We start from the raw sequence: 20,697 nt of genomic DNA on the forward strand, positions 1-20,697 counted from the left end.
AAGAGTGGTAGACTTGTAATCTGGGGAACCGGGTTCGCGTTTCCGCTCCTCCACATGCAGCTGCTGGGTGACCTTGGGCTAGTCACACTTCTCTGAAGTCTCTCAGCCCCACTCACCTCACAGAGTGTCTGTTGTGGGGGAGGAAGGGAAAAGAGAATGTTAGCCGCTTTGAGACTCCATGGGGTAGTGATAAAGCGGGATATCAAATCCAAACTCCTCTCCTCCTCCTCCTCCTCCTCCTCCTCCTTCTAAATGACCCAAAGGTCTAACCAAGTAGCTTGTGTAGAGTCATCTGTCAGGCTGTAGGAAAGTATGTGATAACAAAGTTTATCAAAACCACTTGGCAGCTGTTTGTTTCAATGTCAGTAATGGGGTTTTCTAAGAATTCTGCAGCTGTTTGGCATGTTTTCAAATATATTTAATAGCTTGGGTTTTTTTGGAAATACAGAAGGTTAATGTTGTCATTTTGATTTTTCTTTAGGGGCACAAGAAGTTCTTATTGATCCAGGTATACTGTCTTATTAATTTGCTGTGTCAATATATATATTTGTGTTAATTGTTTTCTAGTTCCTATATGTTGTTCCTAAAATTCTTTCTTTGAAATAGTAGTTTCTACTTCATATAATCTTTAAATCATTTTTTAAATTTTCCTTTGGAGAACAGGCAAATTCATTTAAAATGTTACATACCATTAAGTGGCATTTCCTTCTGCTTGAGCAGGACATTTCCTTGGTTATAAAAAGATCTTCTAGAACTTCACGTTAAATTGTTATTTTAGTAACATGTAGACAACATAATACAGCACTAATTTGTTAATTTTGCCAGATATTATTTTATGTATGCTTATGTTATCAAAATAAGATATATTTTTTGTGCAATTAAAAAAAGAAAGAAATCTAATTCTGTGACAATGAATCAGCAAACTGATTTTTTTTTACATTCTAAATTTTTTAAAAGGCTGTTTCATTGCTAAAACTTAGTATTGGTAGAGTTAATTTGTCTAGAAAAGCTTTTCTGAAACATTTTTTGGTCTGCTTTGCTCTTACCCCGGTGTCATTAACTGGCAGTCATTGTTAATTTGATATTTCCTGCTTTCCTCCAATGCAGGAGCCCTCACTTCAAATGGCATTAATGCAGATACCAGTACTGAAATTGGACGGGCCAAGAACTGCCTAAGCCCCGAAGACATCATAGATAAATACAAAGAGGCCATTTCTTACTACAGCAAGGTGATGTTGCTACATTATGAGAGATTTTGATGTGTGAAATAAAGGCAATCAGCTTCATTTTGAGCTGCATCTCTGATAGTGGGCACATGATTTCCTGTAAGAGTGTACAGTACTTCTGATGGGCATACAATATAGTGTTCATGCTGTCGAGGTGCTAACTGCTGAAGTTTCCTAGAAAATGGCTTTTTATAGTTTAAATTTTGGTTTTATAGTAGAATGCTAGGCTTACATACCATGCGAAGGAGAACTGATGCTTACTTTGATATTGTTAGAGAGTTTCCCCTACTTTCAGATATAGCAATGAAATTATGGTTTATCATTGCGTGAGGATTTATTGCAGGGGTCAGCAAACCTTTCAGACCTTGTGGGGGGCCGGACTATATTTTGAAAAAAAGGAACGATGCAGGAGCACCACGAGTCCCAGTGGCAGCTTACCTGTGTCTTGCGAGAGGCAGGGCCTGGTGGCAGTGGCGGAGGGACGATGAGCGGTGCGTGAAAGGGCTCTGGAGAGGGGCTGCATAAAATGGTGGCCGCTCAAGCGCTGCTGCTGCTGGCACCTTCTCCTCTAGGCAGGGAGGGGAGAAGCCAGGAGGAGAGGGAGGAGGTGCCGCTGCTGCTGCCGTATGAGAGAGAGAGGGAAAGAATGTGTGCGCTGGCGATCCACGCGGCGAATCGAGCCAGATCCTGAAGGCAATTGGGCCTGATCTGGCCCACAGACCTTAGTTTGCCGACCCATGATTTATTGGATTTGTCAGATCCCTCTCCCTTTTCCAGGATGGAGATTGAAAACTTTCACTTCTGCTTTAACTAACTATGGTTTACTGTTAAATCTGAAGCTGGACAAACTGGGAATAGCCTTAGCTGCGGTTTAACGAAACAAGCCAACTTTAAACTGGTTTATGATCCTGGCTTGTTTCCAGTAAATCATTGGTGGGGAGCCTTCTGCCTGTGAGCCTAATTAGGTCCACCAGGCCTTGGAGGTTGACTCCTTAGGTGGTTTTGGGGGAAACCATGCATGCTTTTTCGTATGAGGTCAGGCCTTGGAAAGTTCAAGGAAGGATTTTCCTTTGCAGACACAGCTTGAATTTAAGCCAGAGATGCAAAGGAAGAGCTGTGGCTGCAAAGGAGGACTGTTCCTTTGCAGATTTACTTGGAATTTTAAATTTCTGACATCATATGAAGTCAGGTGAGAGATTATAGGTGGGTGGCCCTGTTCATCTCTCCAAGTGCCCTCCAGAGGGTTGGTTACTGCTGGATCCAATTCACCCCTGCTGCAGCAAACCTTAATTAGACTATCCATATTTTATGGTTTGGACATAACTGAAAATAGAAGTAAAACCTTTTTTTTTCTTGATACTGTGCTGAAGAATGAAGGAAGTGAGAGATCAAAGCTCATTTATGTAACAATAAAACCATAGCCTTGTTTCTGAATGCAGTCACTGTGTTTTATTTTAACTGAAAAGGCCTCTGAAGGAGATGCAGATCATTGCATTGCAGTTTTGGCCCCATACTCTGCAACTCTTGCTAAATTTGTGAACTTGGTTCAAATGCTTTGGAAATAGTACTTTTCTCTCTCCAGAGGCTCCAGCCACATTTGTTGTTACATTTTTTTTTTAACTTTCACCTTGTACGTAGATTATCTCAAGGCAATGTACAAAATGTAATAAGAACAACTAAGTTAAAAACGGCACAGAAAATAACACAAAAGGGACACCCCTGGGTATTCATCCAGCTGGGAAAGCTTGTTGAAACAAAAATGTCTTTAGTTTGTTGTTGTTTTCCAGAAAGTGGGCACCTGTTGTGACTGTTGTTCCACAGAACAGAGGCAGCCATGGTGAAAGCCCTGCTCCGAGTTACTGTGGAGCAGGTTTCTGATATGTTTGGAATTTGAAGAAGAAGCTCTCCTGGGACTGTAGTGAACTCTCGGCATATAGGGATGATTAGCCCCTTTCCCAAATGATTTGCTTTGAATTCAGGTGTTTTCTGGTTCAGTTTCCTACATGAAACCCTGGAGAGCAGCTCATAGTCATTGTAGGTGATACTGAGCTGGATGGACCAATAGTCTGACTTGGTATCAGGCAGCCTCCTGTCTGCCAAATAGTTCTGATTTTTTGGTACATCACTTAATAATATGTTCTTGTTTTATAGTACAAGAATGCTGGTGTAATTGAGTTGGAAGCCTGTGTGAAGGCCGTGAGAGTGTTGGCAATACAGAAAAGAAGCATGGAGGCTTCTGAATTTCTTCAGAATGCTGTTTATATTAATCTCCGTCAGGTGAGTGCACTCTTTATCTTTCAACTAAGAATGGATTGACTTGGTTTTTTGAACTTTTTTTTCTAATTAGCATCAGCCCTTGCTCATCTCCAACCTTCAATTGCCACTTTAGTGCTGTGGGAGGAATTTGTCACGTTACATTGAATAATCTGTCATTTCAACTTGTCAGATAGGATGATTCCCCTCTCCTCCCACCCCTTGTGCTCTTCTGGGGTGTCTACTGACCCCCTCCTTGGAGACAGTTGTTTTTGGAGGGCAGGGCATGCATGGCAGAGGAAGAGCGGGGGAGAAAGCCCCACTGTGCAAATGCAAGTCTTTGTATAGGGTTCCTGTTGACAGAACTCATTAGGTGAATTTATTTCTGGCTTGTATGAAGCCAGAGTTCCAGTTACATCCAAACTGAGAATTCCCGCTTATTGTCAGTTAACAAGCAAGGATGATAAGTGGGGAAATGCTTAATGTCATTTATCAAGCAAGGCTAATCTTGACTTGTTTCCTGAAATTAAGCCAGAGTTTCCCAGTTTGTATGTATTGGTAACACTGGCTTAATACAAGCCAAACGCAAAGCACTGAAGTGGTGCTTGAGGAGAGGAGGGCTTGGCCTTGACGAATTGTTCCCAGCTTGATAAATCATGATAAATCACGATAATTTAAATTGAGCCATTGTTTAATAATTTCTATAACCCTACATTTGAAGACTCAGTGCCAATTCAGATAAAACCAGTTCAAGTGAGAATCCAGTGAAAAGGGATTTAGTCTGGAGAAGCTTGGAAGAAACTTAACTATTGTGCCATTATTGAAATACCTTAATAGTGCCACTCCACTGTATGATTTCCTAAAAGGTACATTACCACCGTTTGACCCATTCCAGAAATGAGTGGAGTCGTGAACGCACAGAGGCCAAGTGCTTTATTTTGATGGAGTGGGTGTAATATAGTGCTTTATTTTGATGGAGTGGGTGTAATATAGTGCTTTATTTTGATGGAGTGGGTGTAATATTGTTCTTTAAGGTAGCTGAAATGGAGGACTTGCAGTGGAAGTGACTGAATTTGGGGGGGGGGGGGAAATGGTTATAGAGAAGACAAAGCAGTGAATATTTCCAAATATTTTGTAATATCAGTTTACGGTGTGTCTATTGAATATGAATGTGATCAACCAAGTGTTGATAGCTCAGTTGATTGGAGCATGGTTCTGACAATGCCAATGTTGCAGGTTTGATCCCAGTAAGGGACATCTGAAGGCAGTCCTGTTCAGGGAGGCTTTTAATGTTTAATAGATTACTGTGTTTTATTTTTCTGTTGGAAGCCGCCCAGAGTGGCTGGGGAAACCCAGACAGATGGGCGGGGTATAAATAATAAATTATTATTATTGTTATTATTATTATTATTATTACTATTATTATTTATTATATTCCTGCATTGTTGGGGGTTGGACTAGATGATCCTCAGGGTCCCTTCCAATTCTATGATTCTATGATAGTTATCCCTAGACTATTGTCATAGAGGAATTTTGAGTGGAACACCACTCATCACTCACCTTTCCTTTCTGAGCATTTGTAATTTAAGGTGTTGTACTGCTCTCATTTTATTTTCTTCAGACAAAATATTTCTCTAGAGGGTTGAGGAAAATGTCAACAGCAGTTGCGGCAGGCTTTCGTTATGTTGTATATTTTTCACTAGGGGTCAGCAGTGTAACACAGTAGGAATTGGTTATTGCTGTGGCTGGAATAGTGCCGATATAAAATCTTATTGCTTAACAGCGTCTTGAGTTAGCCAAGCAAAGGAGTTTTTTCTTGCAGGTTTATTTCTGTCTTAAAATATTCCAGTCAAACAACAGAAATAATGAGCCCTGATGGGATTTGATATTACAAACAGAATTTGTATTGTGGGTTTGTGGTATTTGATGCCTGCAAGATTCTTGTTGCTCATTGCCCAAGTTGGGTACCCAGTTAGACTATTTGCTGAACAATTTATGAAGTTAGAACTCTTACGTATGTATAAAACTGAAATGCCACCTCGCTTTTCCTCCTGAATTTCCTGGGAATATGTGATTGGGATCACTTTCTTTTGTATGCTTATGATATTGCTGTCTTTTGCTTAGGAGCTAAAACATACTATGTTACTTCTGTATAGGTGTTGTTATTTAAAGCAATTGTCAGCTAGTATTCACAATCAACATTAAAAATTCAGTTCTCAGAGTACCATATAGTCCTGGATTCAAAGGGTTGCCTAGCATCAAATAAGGTGCTTGTGCTAGCCAAGTGGAATGTTTGGCTATCTTTTCCCTGCAGACACCTGAACTCTGTGCTGCTCACTAACTGCTTTTGAAACTCCTGTCAGCTTCATAAGCAGGTTGTTTTGTGGTGTGGGGGCTGCTGTATGAGCAAGCCAGTTCTAAAGCAATTTAGGATTATGGAACCAGTCAAACAGTTCAATCATTTCTGGAATAGATCAAATAGTTCTAATGTACCTTATAGGAAATCATACAGTGGAGTATTATTTCAATAACGACACAGTAGTTAAGTTTCTTCCCTAATGCCCTGACAATGCACATTTCAGTTGTGCATAATTGTGCTCTAGCCTCTCCAGACTAAATCCCTTTTCACTGGATTCTCACTTGAACTGGTTTTGTTTGAGTCTTCAAATGTAGGGTTATAGAAAGCCTTCTTTACACTACCATAAAACTGCAGAAGTGCAACTATGATACCTTAGCTATTATAGAAAAGTTTATATGCACATGTTGGATTAAAATTATCTTAAATATTTCTACAAGTGTTAATATCAAGTCTTTAGGAACCCAAAACATAATTTTATCTTTTGTACTATGATAGTCTTCTGTTTTTCCGGGAGTCTGTTAGAATCCAACCAATCTTTTGTTGATGTTGTTGAGATTTTCAGGCCAGTGTGTTGCAATGCTTTATATTGACTTCAGATGAATTCTTTGCATTTATTATTTCCTTACTGCATCCTGCCTTTCTAGCTCAGCACTTGAGCCACCTGAAGTGGCCAGCATGTTTAAAATGCAATGACCACATACTGAAAACAGGTTGTTTTGGGCGTAGCAGTTGACCATCAACACCAATACTTGTAATAGAACAGAGCTAGCAAAATCAACCAACAATATACTGACATTTTTTGGGAAAGATGGCTAACCAGCAAAATATATACATTCCTGCAAGGGAGAACTGCATACTTAGCGACAGAAAGCTGCTTTTGGATTATAATGCAGTATAAGTAGCTGTGATTTATCTCTGGGATGCATGCATTTCTCTAGAGTCTAGTTGGTCATTATTTTATGTTTTATTACTGTCCAACTGCCATTTCATTGCTTTTCCCTTTAGGATGTCACATTGCACACTTTTTAGGTTTGGGCCCATTTCTTTTTTTCTTGCCTTTTTTTTATAAAACTGTGTAGTAGTCTGTATGCTTGTATGTATGATATATCAACAGGTTTCAGAAGAACCTTTTAATGAGTAAACTTTTCTTCACAGCTTTCTGAAGAAGAAAAAATTCAGCGTTATAGCATTCTTTCTGAGCTTTATGAGCGCATTGGATTTCACCGCAAATCTGCTTTCTTCAAGCGTGTGGCAGCAATGCAGTGTGTGGCACCTAGCATAACAGAGCCAGGGTGGAGAGCCTGCTATAAGCTGCTTCTGGAGACCCTTCCTGGTTACAGTCTATCTCTGGATCCTAAGGATTTCAGCAAAGGTACAGATAGTTTACTAACACCCCCCCCCCCTAAAAAAATCCCCTCAAAACCCTCATTGTCTTGCTTGCATCAAGCCTAGCAAATAAATGTACAGTAGTCAGAAGACTGAAGTTTGAATTGGAGGCAGGCATTTCAAGCAGTCAGCTCCACAAATTTACACATACGCAGTCATGAGACAAACCTTGGCAATAAAATGCAAACTGTAAGGCAGATTGTTTTGTCGTCCTCCTCCTCCTCCTCTTCTTCTTCTTCTTCTTCTTCTTCTTCTTCTTCTTCTTCTTCTTCTTCTTCTTCTTCTTCTTCTTCTTCTTCTTCTTCTTCTTCTTCTTCTTCTTCTTCTTGATAGCCCTGTGGTGCACAGAGACCTTGGTTATTATTATTGTTTAAATGTGTTTTGTGTTAAATACTGACAGAGGTGCTACTTACAGCATGGCCCAAAGCATTACAGACAACCTCCCCTCTTCCCCACAAAGATGGATCTCAGCCGTACTTCCTCCTTCTCCTGCCCAGAAACACTTGCTTCAAACCTCCCTTTTCCTGCCCCCTCAAACACACAGCCCATCACCTTGGTAACATCTCACCCACAGGCTAATGGATTCCTCTCCACAGTGGCCCACCTTTGTTTCCTTAATGGCTCTAGCTAAGCCAGGCTGGTTTGCATGAGCCAGCCCAGGAATTCCCTGTCTGGCACAGTTCTGTACTTTAATCCATATATCAATTACAGTGGTACCCCGCTAGACGAATGTCTCGCACAACGAAAAACTCGCAAGACGAAAGAGTTTTGCGTTGCACGAGGCATTCGCAAGACAACAAGGTTTTCTATGACCGCCGCTTCGTCTTGCGAACCGCGGCCATAGAATGTAGCGTGGGAAGGCGGCAAATGAAGATCAGCTGTCAGGGCGGGAAACTGACAGCTGATCTTCCTTTGCCAGGGGGGACGGAGCCGAAGCGTGGCGGTGCGATGGCTGCCCCTGCCTGCCTTCCCCTTGGCTCGGGGAAGACAGGCGGGAGGCGGCAGCGGGGAGAAGCGCTTCTCCCCCCCCCCGCCTCGCACACAGCCGGCATCGGATGGGGCTTCGGAGAAGCGCTGCACCTTCTCCGAAGCCCCATCCCATGCTGCCGCCAGTCCCCCAGAAACACATGGAAACGCCGTTTACCTTCCCACTATAGCGGTACCTATTTATCTACCTGCACTTTGACGTGCTTTTGAACTGCTAGGTGGGCAGGAGCTGGGACCAAGCAACGGGAGCTCACCCCGTCACAGGGATTCGAACCACCGACCTTCTGATCAGCAAGCCCTAGGCTCAGTGGTTTAGCCCACAGCGCCACCAATTTATATTGAGAGCATTTGTCATAGTTATTTTTAATTCCTCATAAAATCCAAAGATGCAGCTACTCTTGAGGAAGAATCACATGTGTTGTGAAACATTGAAATGATGGGAAGGATGCAGCCACTGTCAATCTTCAGTTGTAGTCCTGAATGATAATATGATATGATCTACATTGTAGTTTCTGAAGTTTCTAAAAGTGTTGCAAATGCATATACCATATACCCTTGTGTATAAGCCAAGTTTTTCAGCACATTTTGTATGCTGAAAAAGCCCCCCATGGCTCATACTCGAGTGAGGCGGGGCGAACGAAGCATGAACGGTGTCTGGGATGGGGGGCAGGGGAAACCAACCATACACATGCGTGCACCGTCCATATGGCGGCAGGATCGCCTGCTCACGGCGGTAGCCGCTGCCGCCGCCTGTACAGGCAGTTTGCCACAAACACCTGCGTGGCTCTGCTCGCTCCCGCTGCCTCACTCGCACAGCCCTTTGCCCTGCTCCATCAGAAGAGTCAGGCATTGGGTATGCGAGAGAGGGAGAGCCGGGCAGGTCGCTCTCTCTTTCCCTCTCTCCGCCCACACGCGCCTCCCCCGCCTCACCCCACACCGCCCAAGACAGCGGCAGTGACTCTGAGGCGGTTAGAGCAAGAACAGACGCGGGCGGGGATGGTGTGCCTCGGGGAGGCAGTGGTCTTTGCCGCTGCCACCGCTGCTGCCGCCTTACCGTCCTTGATGTGGGGGTGAAGAGGCAGCAGCGGAGGGTGTAGCCATGAGCAGAGGATCTTTTGCACGTGGCTGTGGCAGCGCGATGGCACCCATCTTATCTTCCTGCCAGAGCCTGCAGCCTCTGGGTGGTCTGATGACCGCTGATATCACCACTCTTCTTTTCTCCTGCCCACCATAGTGGGCAAGAACCTGCCCACTTCAGTGTTTATTTACAGTACTTAGTCTGCTATATTTTATTTTTTATTTTACTATTAACCCCTATCTGGACCCTGTGTTTCCCACCCTAGGCTTATACAGTACTCGAGTCGATAAGTTTCCCCAGTTTTTTTGTGGTAAAATTAGGTGCCTCAGCTTATATTCGGGTTGGTTTATACTCGGGTATATATGGTAATAAAATAATATACCCCACTATATACCAGCTAATGTTAATAACTTCATGAAAGCTGCAGGTATAGGCCTAAAGGTAGTCATGGCTATTAACTTCAGTGGGTCTACTCTGAGTAACAGTTAGCTGAACACAACCCCAAGTCTCTTTACATTTGAGGAACATTAGCTTCCATATTTCATATTTTATTCAAATATGTGAGTATGGCAGGAGTTATTACTACATAATTTCTTTTTTTTGAATTTAACTAATGTGAGGTAATTAATTTTAAGTCCAGTTTTCTGAGGATAATGGTAAAAATGATTTATGTTTAGCCCGAGTGCCTAAATTTAAGTGTGGATGATGCAGTAATGAGAGGATTTGAGAGAAAATGTATCTTGGATTTGAAGAACATTAATAAACATCTGAGTGATTATGATGATTTGTGTTCAGTGCTACAGTATAATTTAGTTGATGAAATGGAAAATATTAATTTGATTTTTTTCCAGATGGCAGTAAGATTTTACTGTATAACAGAAGAGGCACTATTCAGTGGTATAGTGAAAATGTGAAGGTTTGTGCATAGGCTTTGATATTTCCAGGGGCCCTGGGCACAGTAAAAACTGAAGGGGCCTTACACTAAGAGCAGTGTTATTGTGTAGGCATGGGATCTTGGCACTGAAGGTCTTTTTGAGAGGGCATTAAATAAGTTATACTTTATTAACTACCCTAGTCTGCAGCGTGGCTTTTTAAAAATTATATCATGGGGCAGTTGTCTTGGGAAGTAGGTCTATCATAATGCTGAGCCTTAGAGCTAGTAGCCTTGTAAAATTCGACATCGAATGAATTTCGTGATGGTATTGATTGCTTCTCACTTTCGAGATTTATTGCAGTAAACATTCCTGGTTTTGTTTTTAAGGAACTCACCGTGGCTGGGCAGCTGTACAGATGCGTTTGCTTCATGAGTTGGTGTACGCTTCAAGAAGAATGGGAAACCCAGCGCTTTCTGTCCGACATTTGTCTTTTCTCTTGCAAACCATGCTGGATTTTCTTTCTGATCAGGGTATGGTTTGTTTGTTTTTTAAAATTAAAATTACAAATATATTTTATGCAACCAATTTATATAGATGTTACTAAAGGAGAGGCTCCTTTAGACATGCTGAGTGGGATTCCTGACTTCTGTTGGTTGAGCAGCAGACTCTACTCCCCATCCCGTTTCCTTCCCTACCAAGTTATATCACAAAGAGCTTTTGAAAATCCTCTTGATCTAAAAATGGACAAATCGCAGCAGGTTTGAAACAGGTAAACAGGCATTCTTTCTGGACTGAAGTTGCTCTTTCAATACAATGTTAAGTTATCTCAAGGACTGCCTACTCCTGTAAGAAGCTCAATATGTGTTTTAAGATCTTCTGGGGAAGACCTTCTCCAAATAGTGCAATCTACAGAGGTTAGGTGGACAGGCGTTGAAGCCTGGCTTTTTTTTTTTTAGTTGTGGCATGTCACCTTTTGAAAGCCCTGTCATTTAAAAATGATTTTATTGTTCCACTGACTGCTGCTTTTGGAATCTTCAGTATTTTGCTTGTGTTTTTTTTTAACTACTACTGGTTCAGGACCCTATCCAATATTGCATCAGTGGAGTTCTGCTTGCCCTGTGGGACTTCTGTTTCTTTTCCTCCCTCCATGCACTCTCAATATTCTCTGGAGGGTTGTCTGAAACTTTAGAGCTTATTTTTGAAGGCATAGGAGGGCTGGGGAGAGGAAGTTCCATTCCAGCTTAATTGCAGCATAGGAAAGGACCCTTAGTGTTCATTTTCCAGTTTTAATTCTCTGTAACACCCCCCCCCCCCCAACCCCGTTTTTGTTTATTGCAACTTGTTTTGATACTTTTTTTAAAAAAAGAAAGTAGCCTTACAATGAGTCAGACCATTGATCCATCTAGCTTAGTGTTGTCTAAACTGGCAAGTAGTGGCTCTCCAGGGTTTCAGATGGAGCAAGCTTGGACCTACTTGTAGATGCCAGAGATTTAACTGAGGGCCTTCTGCATCCAAAGCGGATCCTGTGCCATTAAGCTGTGCCCCTGTGTTAAGAGTGGGCTAGTGATGTTCAATTCAGGCTTTAAATCTGGCAAGTGCAGGTGAAACCAGCACATTTTACAATCCTTGCTATGCTTTTTGAACACTGAATCAGAACATGTACTGCTGCTGGGGTATTAACAGAATGAAGACATAATTTGATGCGATTTTAGAGTATTTTTTAATTGCTGTATGCATTTCAAATAGTGAACTGGGCACTAGGAGGCAATGCATGACAGCCTTGCACCACTCATTGGCTCCTGTGGCCCTTTCCCCCCCTCCCCCAAAGGAGGAGAGTATTGTTGCCATGACAGCCTCCTGCCTTGTTTCTCGTTGGCTGTCTTGGTGGCATTGCCACTGCCATGGCTTCTTGCTTAACAAAAAATAAAAATCCCAGGTCATTTTTAAAATCAGGAGTCATGGTAGTATTTAGAACACAGTCTGACAGGTATGATGGAGAAAAGGATACAGCGCCATGTCCCTGAGTGAGGGTGAGGAAGGCTTGTTCAACAGGAATCACATTTGATGCCCTGGCATCCTTGGCATGCACCATCTTGCAGCCTCCCCTTTTAGATAGAAAAGATCAGGGAAAGGGGTGTGATTCCTATCCAGATGTTGGTATGGCCTAGACCTCCTGACTTTCAGGTGGAACTATAGCTACCATTCAGCGGACTCCTGCATGCCTCCAAATGAATGTGTTTACATTGGTCTTTGTGGTTGTCATTGAAGTCCACTGTAATTTATTTATTTATTTTGAGAGAGAGTGTAATGGAGGTAGTAGGCAGCATATCACAATACATAGCAAAATAAAATAAAAATAGCTGTAATCCTGGATAAATTATGTGCTTTTGAATATTACCGTTTTGAGAAAACAATGAAAACAACGCCCGACCTGAAGAATATGGAGCCGATCATTCAGCAGGGGAAACACAGCCCATAATAAGTAAGGAGGTAGTACAAGAATACTTGGCTAGTTTAGATGTATTCAAGTCTCCAGGGCCAGATGAACTACATCCAAGAGTATTAAAAGAACTGGCAGAGGTGATTTCAGAACCACTGGCAATAATCTTTGGAAATTCCTGGAGAACAGGCGAAGTTCCAGCAGACTGGAGGAGGGCAAATGTTGTCCCTATTTTCAAAAAGGGGAAAAGAGAGGACCCAAACAATTCCCGCCCAGTCAGCCTGACATCAATACCAGGAAAGATTCTAGAGCAGATCATAAAGCAAACGGTCTGTGAGCACCTAGAAAGAAACTCTGTGATCACTAAAAGTCAGCGTGGGTTTCTGAAAAATAAGTCATGTCAGACTAATCTGATCTCATTTTTTGACAGAATTACAAGCCTGGTAGATGAAGGGAACGCTGTGGATGTAGCCTATCTTGATTTCAGCAAGGCCTTTGACAAGGTGCCCCATGATATTCTTGTAAAGAAGCTGGTAAAATGCGGGCTAGACAATGCTACCATTCAGTGGATTTGTAACTGGCTGACTGACCGAACCCAAAGGGTGCTCATCAATGGCTCCTTCTCATCCTGGAGAGTAGTGACTAGTGGGGTGCCACAGGGTTCTGTCTTGGGCCCAGTCTTAATCAACATCTTTATCAATGACTTGGATGATGGGCTTGAGGGCATCCTGATCAAGTTTGCAGATGACACCAAATTGGGAGGGGTGGCTAATACCCCAGAGGACAGGATCACACTTCAAAATGACCTTAACAGATTAGACAACTGGGCCAAAGCAAACAAGATGAATTTTAACAAGGAGAAATGTAAAGTACTACACTTGGGCAGAAAAAATGAAAGGCACAAATACAGGATGGGTGACACCTGGCTTGAGAGCAGTACATGTGAAAAGGATCTAGGAGTCTTGGTAGACCACAAACTTGACATGAGTCAACAGTGTGATGCACCAGCTAAAAAAGCCAATGCAATTCTGGGCTGCATCAATAGGAGTATAGTATCTAGATCAAGGGAAGTAATAGTACCACTGTATTCTGCTCTGGTCAGACCTCACCTGGAGTACTGTGTCCAGTTCTGGGCACCACAGTTCAGAAGAGGGCAACCAAAATAATCAAAGCCTGGAAACGATGCCTTATGAGGAACAGCTTAGGGAGCTGGGTATGTTTAGCCTGGAGAAGAGAAGGTTAAGGGGTGATATGATAGCCATGTTCAGATATATAAAAGGATGTCATATAGAGGAGGGAGAAAGGTTGTTTTCTGCTGCTCCAGAGAAGCGGGCACGGAGCAATGGATTCAAACTTCAAGAAAGAAGCTTCCACCTAAACATTAGGAAGAACTTCCTGACAGTAAGAGCTGTTCGACAGTGGAATTTGCTACCAAGGAGTGTGGTGGAGTCTCCTTCTTTGGAGGTCTTTAAGCAGAGGCTTGACAGGCATATGTTAAGAATGCTTTGATGGTGTTTCCTTCTTGGCAGGGGGTTGGACTGGATGGCCCTTGTGGTCTCTTCCAACTATATGATTCTATGAGACAACTTTAATGGGGAATTTTGCTTTCTTTTCAGAAAAGAAAGATGTAACACAAAGTCTAGAAAACTACACCTCAAAATGCCCTGGGACTATGGAATTAATTACACTTCCAGATGGTTTAAAGCTTCCTCCTGTGCCATTCACTAAACTTCCTATTGTAAGGTAACCATCAGTTGCAATTGAATTGCTTGGTCGTGTTAGTTTTCATGCTTTGCATTGTAGGCATCAAAATGTTTTTTGTGATCCATGAGTCAGCTGCAGTAGAATGGGACAGTTTCTGTCATTGTAACCGTCTGTCCAGTTTCTGACTTGTAACAATATTTCTTGAAGGGAGCAGCCAGTTGTGTAAGGAGTCATTGTGTTGAGGACACTCAACTTGCATTGTTGAGACTGCATCTTATCCCCTGAATATCAGAGATTTGCTTCTTCTTAATCCTACCCATATTAAGTGGTACCAAATATATGCTTAGTCGTGATGTCTCAACATCGTATCATTATTGCTGACCTATCTTGGTTTGTTTTTCTCTACCTTCATGGTTGTCTTGGCTGATGCTGCCATAGATGGTTCCATGGTGGATTGAACTGTTGCTATTATACCTATTCGTTTTGTGCTGTATAGTGGCTTTCCCTGAGATATGTTTGTTAATGAAGTCTCTTTCCAGAGTTCTGGTTACAGGTAGGTAGCCGTGTTGGTCTGGATCGAAGTAAAATAAAAAAATTCCTTCGGTAGCACCTTAAAGACCAACTAAGTTTTTATTTTGGTATGAGCTTTCGTGTGCATGCACAGAATGTATCTGAAGAAGTGTGCATGCACACGAAAGCTCATACCAAAATAAAAACTTAGTTGGTCTTTAAGGTGCTACTGAAGGAATTTTTTTATTTCTCTTTCCAGAGAATGCATTGTCAATATTGGCATAGCATCAGTGTTATGGCCATGGAATGTGAAATAATTTTACCCTTCAGTAAGAATTTAAGATATATAATTTGCTTTTTATGCTACATATGGGATGTAGCATCTACATATTGAATGAAAAATAATCCTAAGCACTATTGCTGAGCACACAGTCCCTCAGAGCTCATTAAGCCTCAGACACTGAAGTTCTGAATTCAAGCTGGATGCATTGCCATATGTGTAGGTTACTGGGGTTATAGTAACCATGCTTATTTAAGGAGTTGATAATCCTTTCTTCTTCTTGCAATTTGTCGTCCCCCCCCCACTACTCTAAGCTGATTTTACTAGAATTTCTAATACTGCCTTGTTTATATTCTCACTGCATCCTCAATTTAGGTGTCTTTGCGGTGTTAAAACAACCCTTTTTGTTCATTTAACAGATCTGTCAAGCTTTTAAATCTCCCTGTTAGCCTTCGGCCGCAGAAAATAAAAAGCTTGGTGGGTCAGAACATGTCAATGAAGAGTCCCTTTATATATTCTCCAATCATCGCTCACAATCGTGGGGAGGAGCGGAGTAAAAAAATTGGTAAGAAAACAATTTCTGATATTCATTATCTTTTAAAATGCATCCTGTTTGAATATGTGATATACCACTGTTTGCTTGCTGGTTTTCATCCTGCAAATTGAATCAAGTGGTTATTTTGGATCAATACGCTATTTCCTCCTCTCGATTATAAAACTGACTAGGCAACTTGGCACAGATCGCTTGTATCCATCTTGCCTTTGTTTGCAGCTCTTTATGTGTTAATCCACTTCTGCCACTTGGAAAGAAGGATACAAGCAGCTCACATCTTTATAGTATCATTGAAGATGATTGCAAGAATGCCTTTCATTCTTTTAGTGCTTATTGGAAGCGTGAGAAACAGAATACTTGCAGATTTGCTGTTACAGCTTTGCATAATCTTGCAACAAAAGTTGGGTTACGTGGGGATCAAAACTTCCTATTTTACTACAATTGCTTATGTTCATGAAACACAGGTAAATTAGTTTTAATGAACTATAGCAGCTGATACGCTGACACCCTCCCACGGAAGTGGTGTTCAAACTCTGCTTCCAGGTGTCTAAAGAAATATCCTTTCATCTTGACTTGCCATTACAGACTCATCTGCCTTATTACGCATAAAAATCCTTGAAATAAGTTGTAGGTTAATATAAATTAATTTAGGTAAATATTCTCCTTCCTTTGCTGTCTAACCACCCACACTAATTTCAGAATGTGTGTACGAAGGCACAACTGACTATATTTAGGTGAATTCATAGAGAATTAACTGTATTGGACTCTAAAATTGTCTATAAATGTTCAGACAGTGGAAATAATACATGTATTCTATAGCGTATTTCTGGAGTTCAAAACATGTTTTCTCAGTAATCCTTCCAAAAACCCTATAAGATACAGAAGTTCTATTGTCCCCATATTGCACATGTTGGGCTGCAGCACTATACTTCTTTCTATTCCACTTTTAGCAACCCCTCAAAGTGTGTTCCATAAAAGTCTTTTTAGAATGGCTTACCTAAGGCCAGTTACTGAGAATGGCAGAGGTGGTTTTCGAACCAGGATTTCCAGACCCACAACTGTTGTTAGCTCTTAGACCACACAAGCTTTCTTAATGGAAAGTCACGGTATCAGACTTGACATTTTACAAAGTGGAATATGACTTTTTCGCACATGTGACAAGTTGTGTGAAACATGCTTGCTGACAGCTTCCTGACAATTAATGGCAGCTGGGAGGAACTGAATTATAATTATGATTGTATATTAAATTTGTATACCACCCTTCATCTGAAGATCTCAGGGTGGCTCACAGTTTAAAAATAATAATAAAAGCAATAGCAAGAATGAAACAAACCAATACCCCCCCTTCCCACAAACACATTAAAAGGATATGTAACTATGATAACTGGAATACTTATACAACTCAACTGGTTCACACTGGCCTTGGTTGGGTGGTAATGATATCCCATGATTTATCAATGCAGAGGTGAACCTTGGTTCACATGTGCCCCCTCCATTCTCCTTCTCTGGTGGGACCTCAATGAGCAGATTTGAAGCGTTTGCTTCAAATTTCAGTTAACCAAAGTTGAGCATTACATCCCATTGAGGATTGAACCTGCTCCAACATTTTATGTTCTGTTCTTTGTTATAAAATAGTTGTTTGCTTACTTTTTTATTTTTAAAAAGAGGTCATTTCATTCCGACTAGGAGGGTCAGAGTTTCAGCCCAAGAGGTGGCTAGGGAAAGTTGAAGTAATGTATATAAGGTCAGAACCGGAAAGAGCCAGAGATGGTTGAAGGTAACGAAAATAAAACAGTGTTAGGAGAGCATGGTTGGAGCCCTGTAGATGAAAGAAGCCAGGAGAAGGTTGCAAAAGGACCCAGAACTGTACCGGATATTGACTTGGTTAGGGAAACAGTTTAGTCTAGAGCCAGCTAGATGCAGTTTCCTCTGTTGTTTTTAATCTGCTATTTTTGAAATACTTTTTTAAAAAAAGTGTTTTCAGAATCCCAGGTGAGAAGCCTGGGGAACTCCCATCAGCCCCAGAGTGGTGGTCAGGGATTCTGGTATTTGTAGTCCAGCAACTTCTGGAGGAGCCACAGGCTGCCCACCCCTCTGTTGCCCAAAACAAGCTGACTGAGTTGTTTGGGTTTAATTGTGTCTGACACCTGATTGCCTAGCATAGAGAGTTGGCTGATCTAAGGTTAAAGTGCAGTTTAATGGAGGCAGCTTGGACCTGTGTGAAGTTCAATTCAGTGGCAGTGGTGAAGTTGAGAGGAGCTGCTTTAGCTTGAACCTCTCTTGGTACAGGCTGCAACTACTGCTTTCATATCAGGTTCTCGTTTCCCCCCCTCCTCTGTGTATGTGTGTGTAGAGAGAGAAATTTTATGAAATTTTATAAAGTAAGATAGAGAATGAATCTCCCCAGTGTACAAACACAGATACACTTACTTTTGCCAGAGAGATTTCAGAAGCAAAAGTAAGCTAAAAATGTATGCTTAGCATTATCATTTTAAATGCATGTGCTATATTGCCATGTCCCCTGTGGCTATCTGGGTAGGCTTTTGGAGACAATCAGTGTGTAGATGTTAAGTTCTGAATGTGGAACCTGTAGATACAATATCTCTGTAGCAATATATGATAACGGAAACAAAGTAGCTTTTTAAAACAACAACAACTCTGAAACTTGTTATGTGTTTTTTTTAATACAGATTTTCAGTGGGTCCAGGGAGATGTTTGTGAAGTTCAGCTGATGGTGTACAATCCAATGCCTTTTGAACTCCGTGTAGAAAATATGGTATGTTTCAAAGCCTGGTTGTATTGAAACCCTGATTAGCCTTATTGATGTCAACATGTTTAAAATGAGCTGGGACAAATGGCTGAAATTGTTGGGAAGAGGACTGTGAAATGAGGGTGTGTGAGCCTCTTAATATCTGCACAAGGCCTGTTTGATATGCTTTATGCTGATGAACATTTATACCAATATGTACAAACAAGGATAACACCATTGCCTTTTACTGACTAGAGATTCATTATTATTGTTATTTCATTATACTTAATCTCAAAGCTCCTTTATAGAATAGTTCATTCTATAAACGAGGTTTGAGGTCAAGTGTAACAGTGCTCTTTTAAGCCAAGTTATGTTTCTATTGGAGTTCTTGAGGATTTGAGGCACACTAGCAGCAATAGTTGTGTTCTTCGTTGTCCATGTAACTCCCCCCCCGAATTTCTTCTGAACTTTCAACTTGACATGCCTGTGCCCTCTAAATTTAGCCCCAGGTCTTTGTTGCTTCCTGCTTTTGCATTCTTTAAAACTCCATGGTTTCTTTTCCTAAGGGCACTGCTGGATGAATATGGAGTTGTGTTCATCATTTTTTGTGTCTGTCAAATCTTGCCCCATTCCTCATTCCTCTGTCCACACAGCAAGAATGCTAATTGAGGAAAGAGTTCTAGCCCTAGTCAGAACCATTGGAAATATGTGACAAGACACTGTGAAGGGCTGGAATTAAAGGGTTTGGTTGATAGGTGCACAAGGGCAGTCAATGTTCAGCTGAAATAGCTGTGTTTTAATTGTTGTTGTTGTTTAGTCGTGTCCGACTCTTCGTGACCCCATGGACCATAGCACGCCAGGCACTCCTGTCTTGCACTGCCTCCCGCAGTTTGGTCAAACTCATGTTCGTAGCTTCGAGAACATAGTGCACCTTAACTGATCTCATAAAATATGGACACCATCCTGGAGTCCCAAACAAACTATATCAACTTATGTGAAAATGAATGCACAAGTGAAAGTGATGTATTAATAATCTAGTGCTTGGTGGCAAAGCTTTATCAATAAATTATTTGGATTTTCAAGCATTTTGTTATGCAGAAGAAGTAAACTTTGTTTTTGAATGATCATACTTAAATAATAAAAGGGGGGATTAAAAAAACCCCTAAATTGGGCCAAGGTTTCATCTAGTAAGTTCAGTATCTAGATTCCAGCAGTAGCCACCCATTTGTTTCTGGGAAATCACAAGCAAATCGCTGTCAAAGGAAACTATCTTAGTCCATTGCACTGCAGCTCTTAAGACCCCCTCGCTCTCAGGGGCTCAAAACAGAGCCTTGCCGGGAAGGGGGAAGCCACTTTTTGTGCCCGCCAAACGACTATGTCCCCAAAACGCTTGATTTGTGTTTTTTTCGGGGGTCTGCTGCGCTGGAGTGGTTCCCCCACCTTTGACGTGCTGAGGTCTGCAAACCTCCAGCTATGGTGGCCGGCACTCAACTGGAAGTCCTAAATGGATTCTTCGTGCATAACTTTATAAATTTCTGATTCCTCCTCCCCCCACCCCAAATACATCACCCCACCCCAGATACTAAACCAAATTTCAAAATAATATCTATATCTATATCTTATGTTGTTGTTGTTTGGTCGTTTAGTCATGTCCGACTCTTCGTGACCCCATGGACCAAAGCATGCCAGGCACTCCTGTCTTCCACTGCCTCCCGCAGTTTCGTCAGACTCATGTTGGTAGCTTCGAGAACACTGTCCAACCATCTCGTCCTCTGTCGTCCCCTTCTCCTTGTGCCCTCAATCTTTCCCAACATCAGGGTCTTTTCCAGGGAGTCTTCTCTTCTCATGAGGTGGCCATAGTATTGGAGCCTCAGCTTCACGGTCTGTCCTTCCAGTGAGCACTCAGGGCTGATTTCCTTCAGAATGGATAGGTTTGATCTTCTAGCAGTCCATGGGATTCCCAAGTCTCCTCCAGCACCATAATTCAAAAGCATCAATTCTTCGGCGATCAGCCTTCTTTATGGTCCAGCTCTAACTGCATATATATGTGCAAAGGCATCACCCAGTACATACCACAGCATAGTGTTCCTCTCTCTTAGGAATGAGGATAAAGCTCATGTTCTAAAAGACTTTTGGCTGTGAGTTTGAATAAGATTTTAGTGATATGCAATACCTCTTTTTTTTGGGGGGGGGTTATTTTGTTACTTAAAAAAAATCAATCTTCATTGCAAAGCCTTGGTCGTTGTGGGACATAAATGTTCAAAAACATGTTTCAGGTTTGCTGCCTTCAGCCTGCA

The 20,697-nt window shown here is 41.7% G+C and overlaps 1 protein-coding gene across 2 annotated transcripts in view; it reads left to right on the forward strand.

Moving 5' to 3' along the window:
• TRAPPC9 (trafficking protein particle complex subunit 9) overlaps positions 1-20,697 on the forward strand; it is a 247,185-nt gene that overhangs the window by 18,067 nt on the left and 208,421 nt on the right. For both annotated transcript variants that reach the window (XR_009557981.1, XM_060277575.1), the window contains exons 5-12: positions 482-508; positions 1,108-1,229; positions 3,378-3,503; positions 6,994-7,210; positions 10,551-10,694; positions 14,221-14,347; positions 15,518-15,663; positions 18,342-18,427. Coding sequence is in view for 1 of the 2 variants with exons in the window: in XM_060277575.1 (XP_060133558.1) it covers positions 482-508; positions 1,108-1,229; positions 3,378-3,503; positions 6,994-7,210; positions 10,551-10,694; positions 14,221-14,347; positions 15,518-15,663; positions 18,342-18,427 (995 nt within the window). In the remaining variant the exon portion in view is untranslated. The remainder of the gene's footprint in view (positions 1-481; positions 509-1,107; positions 1,230-3,377; positions 3,504-6,993; positions 7,211-10,550; positions 10,695-14,220; positions 14,348-15,517; positions 15,664-18,341; positions 18,428-20,697) is intronic.

The sequence above is a fragment of the Zootoca vivipara genome, chromosome 8, assembly GCF_963506605.1.
Source record: "Zootoca vivipara chromosome 8, rZooViv1.1, whole genome shotgun sequence".
Classification (NCBI taxonomy): domain Eukaryota; kingdom Metazoa; phylum Chordata; class Lepidosauria; order Squamata; family Lacertidae; genus Zootoca; species Zootoca vivipara.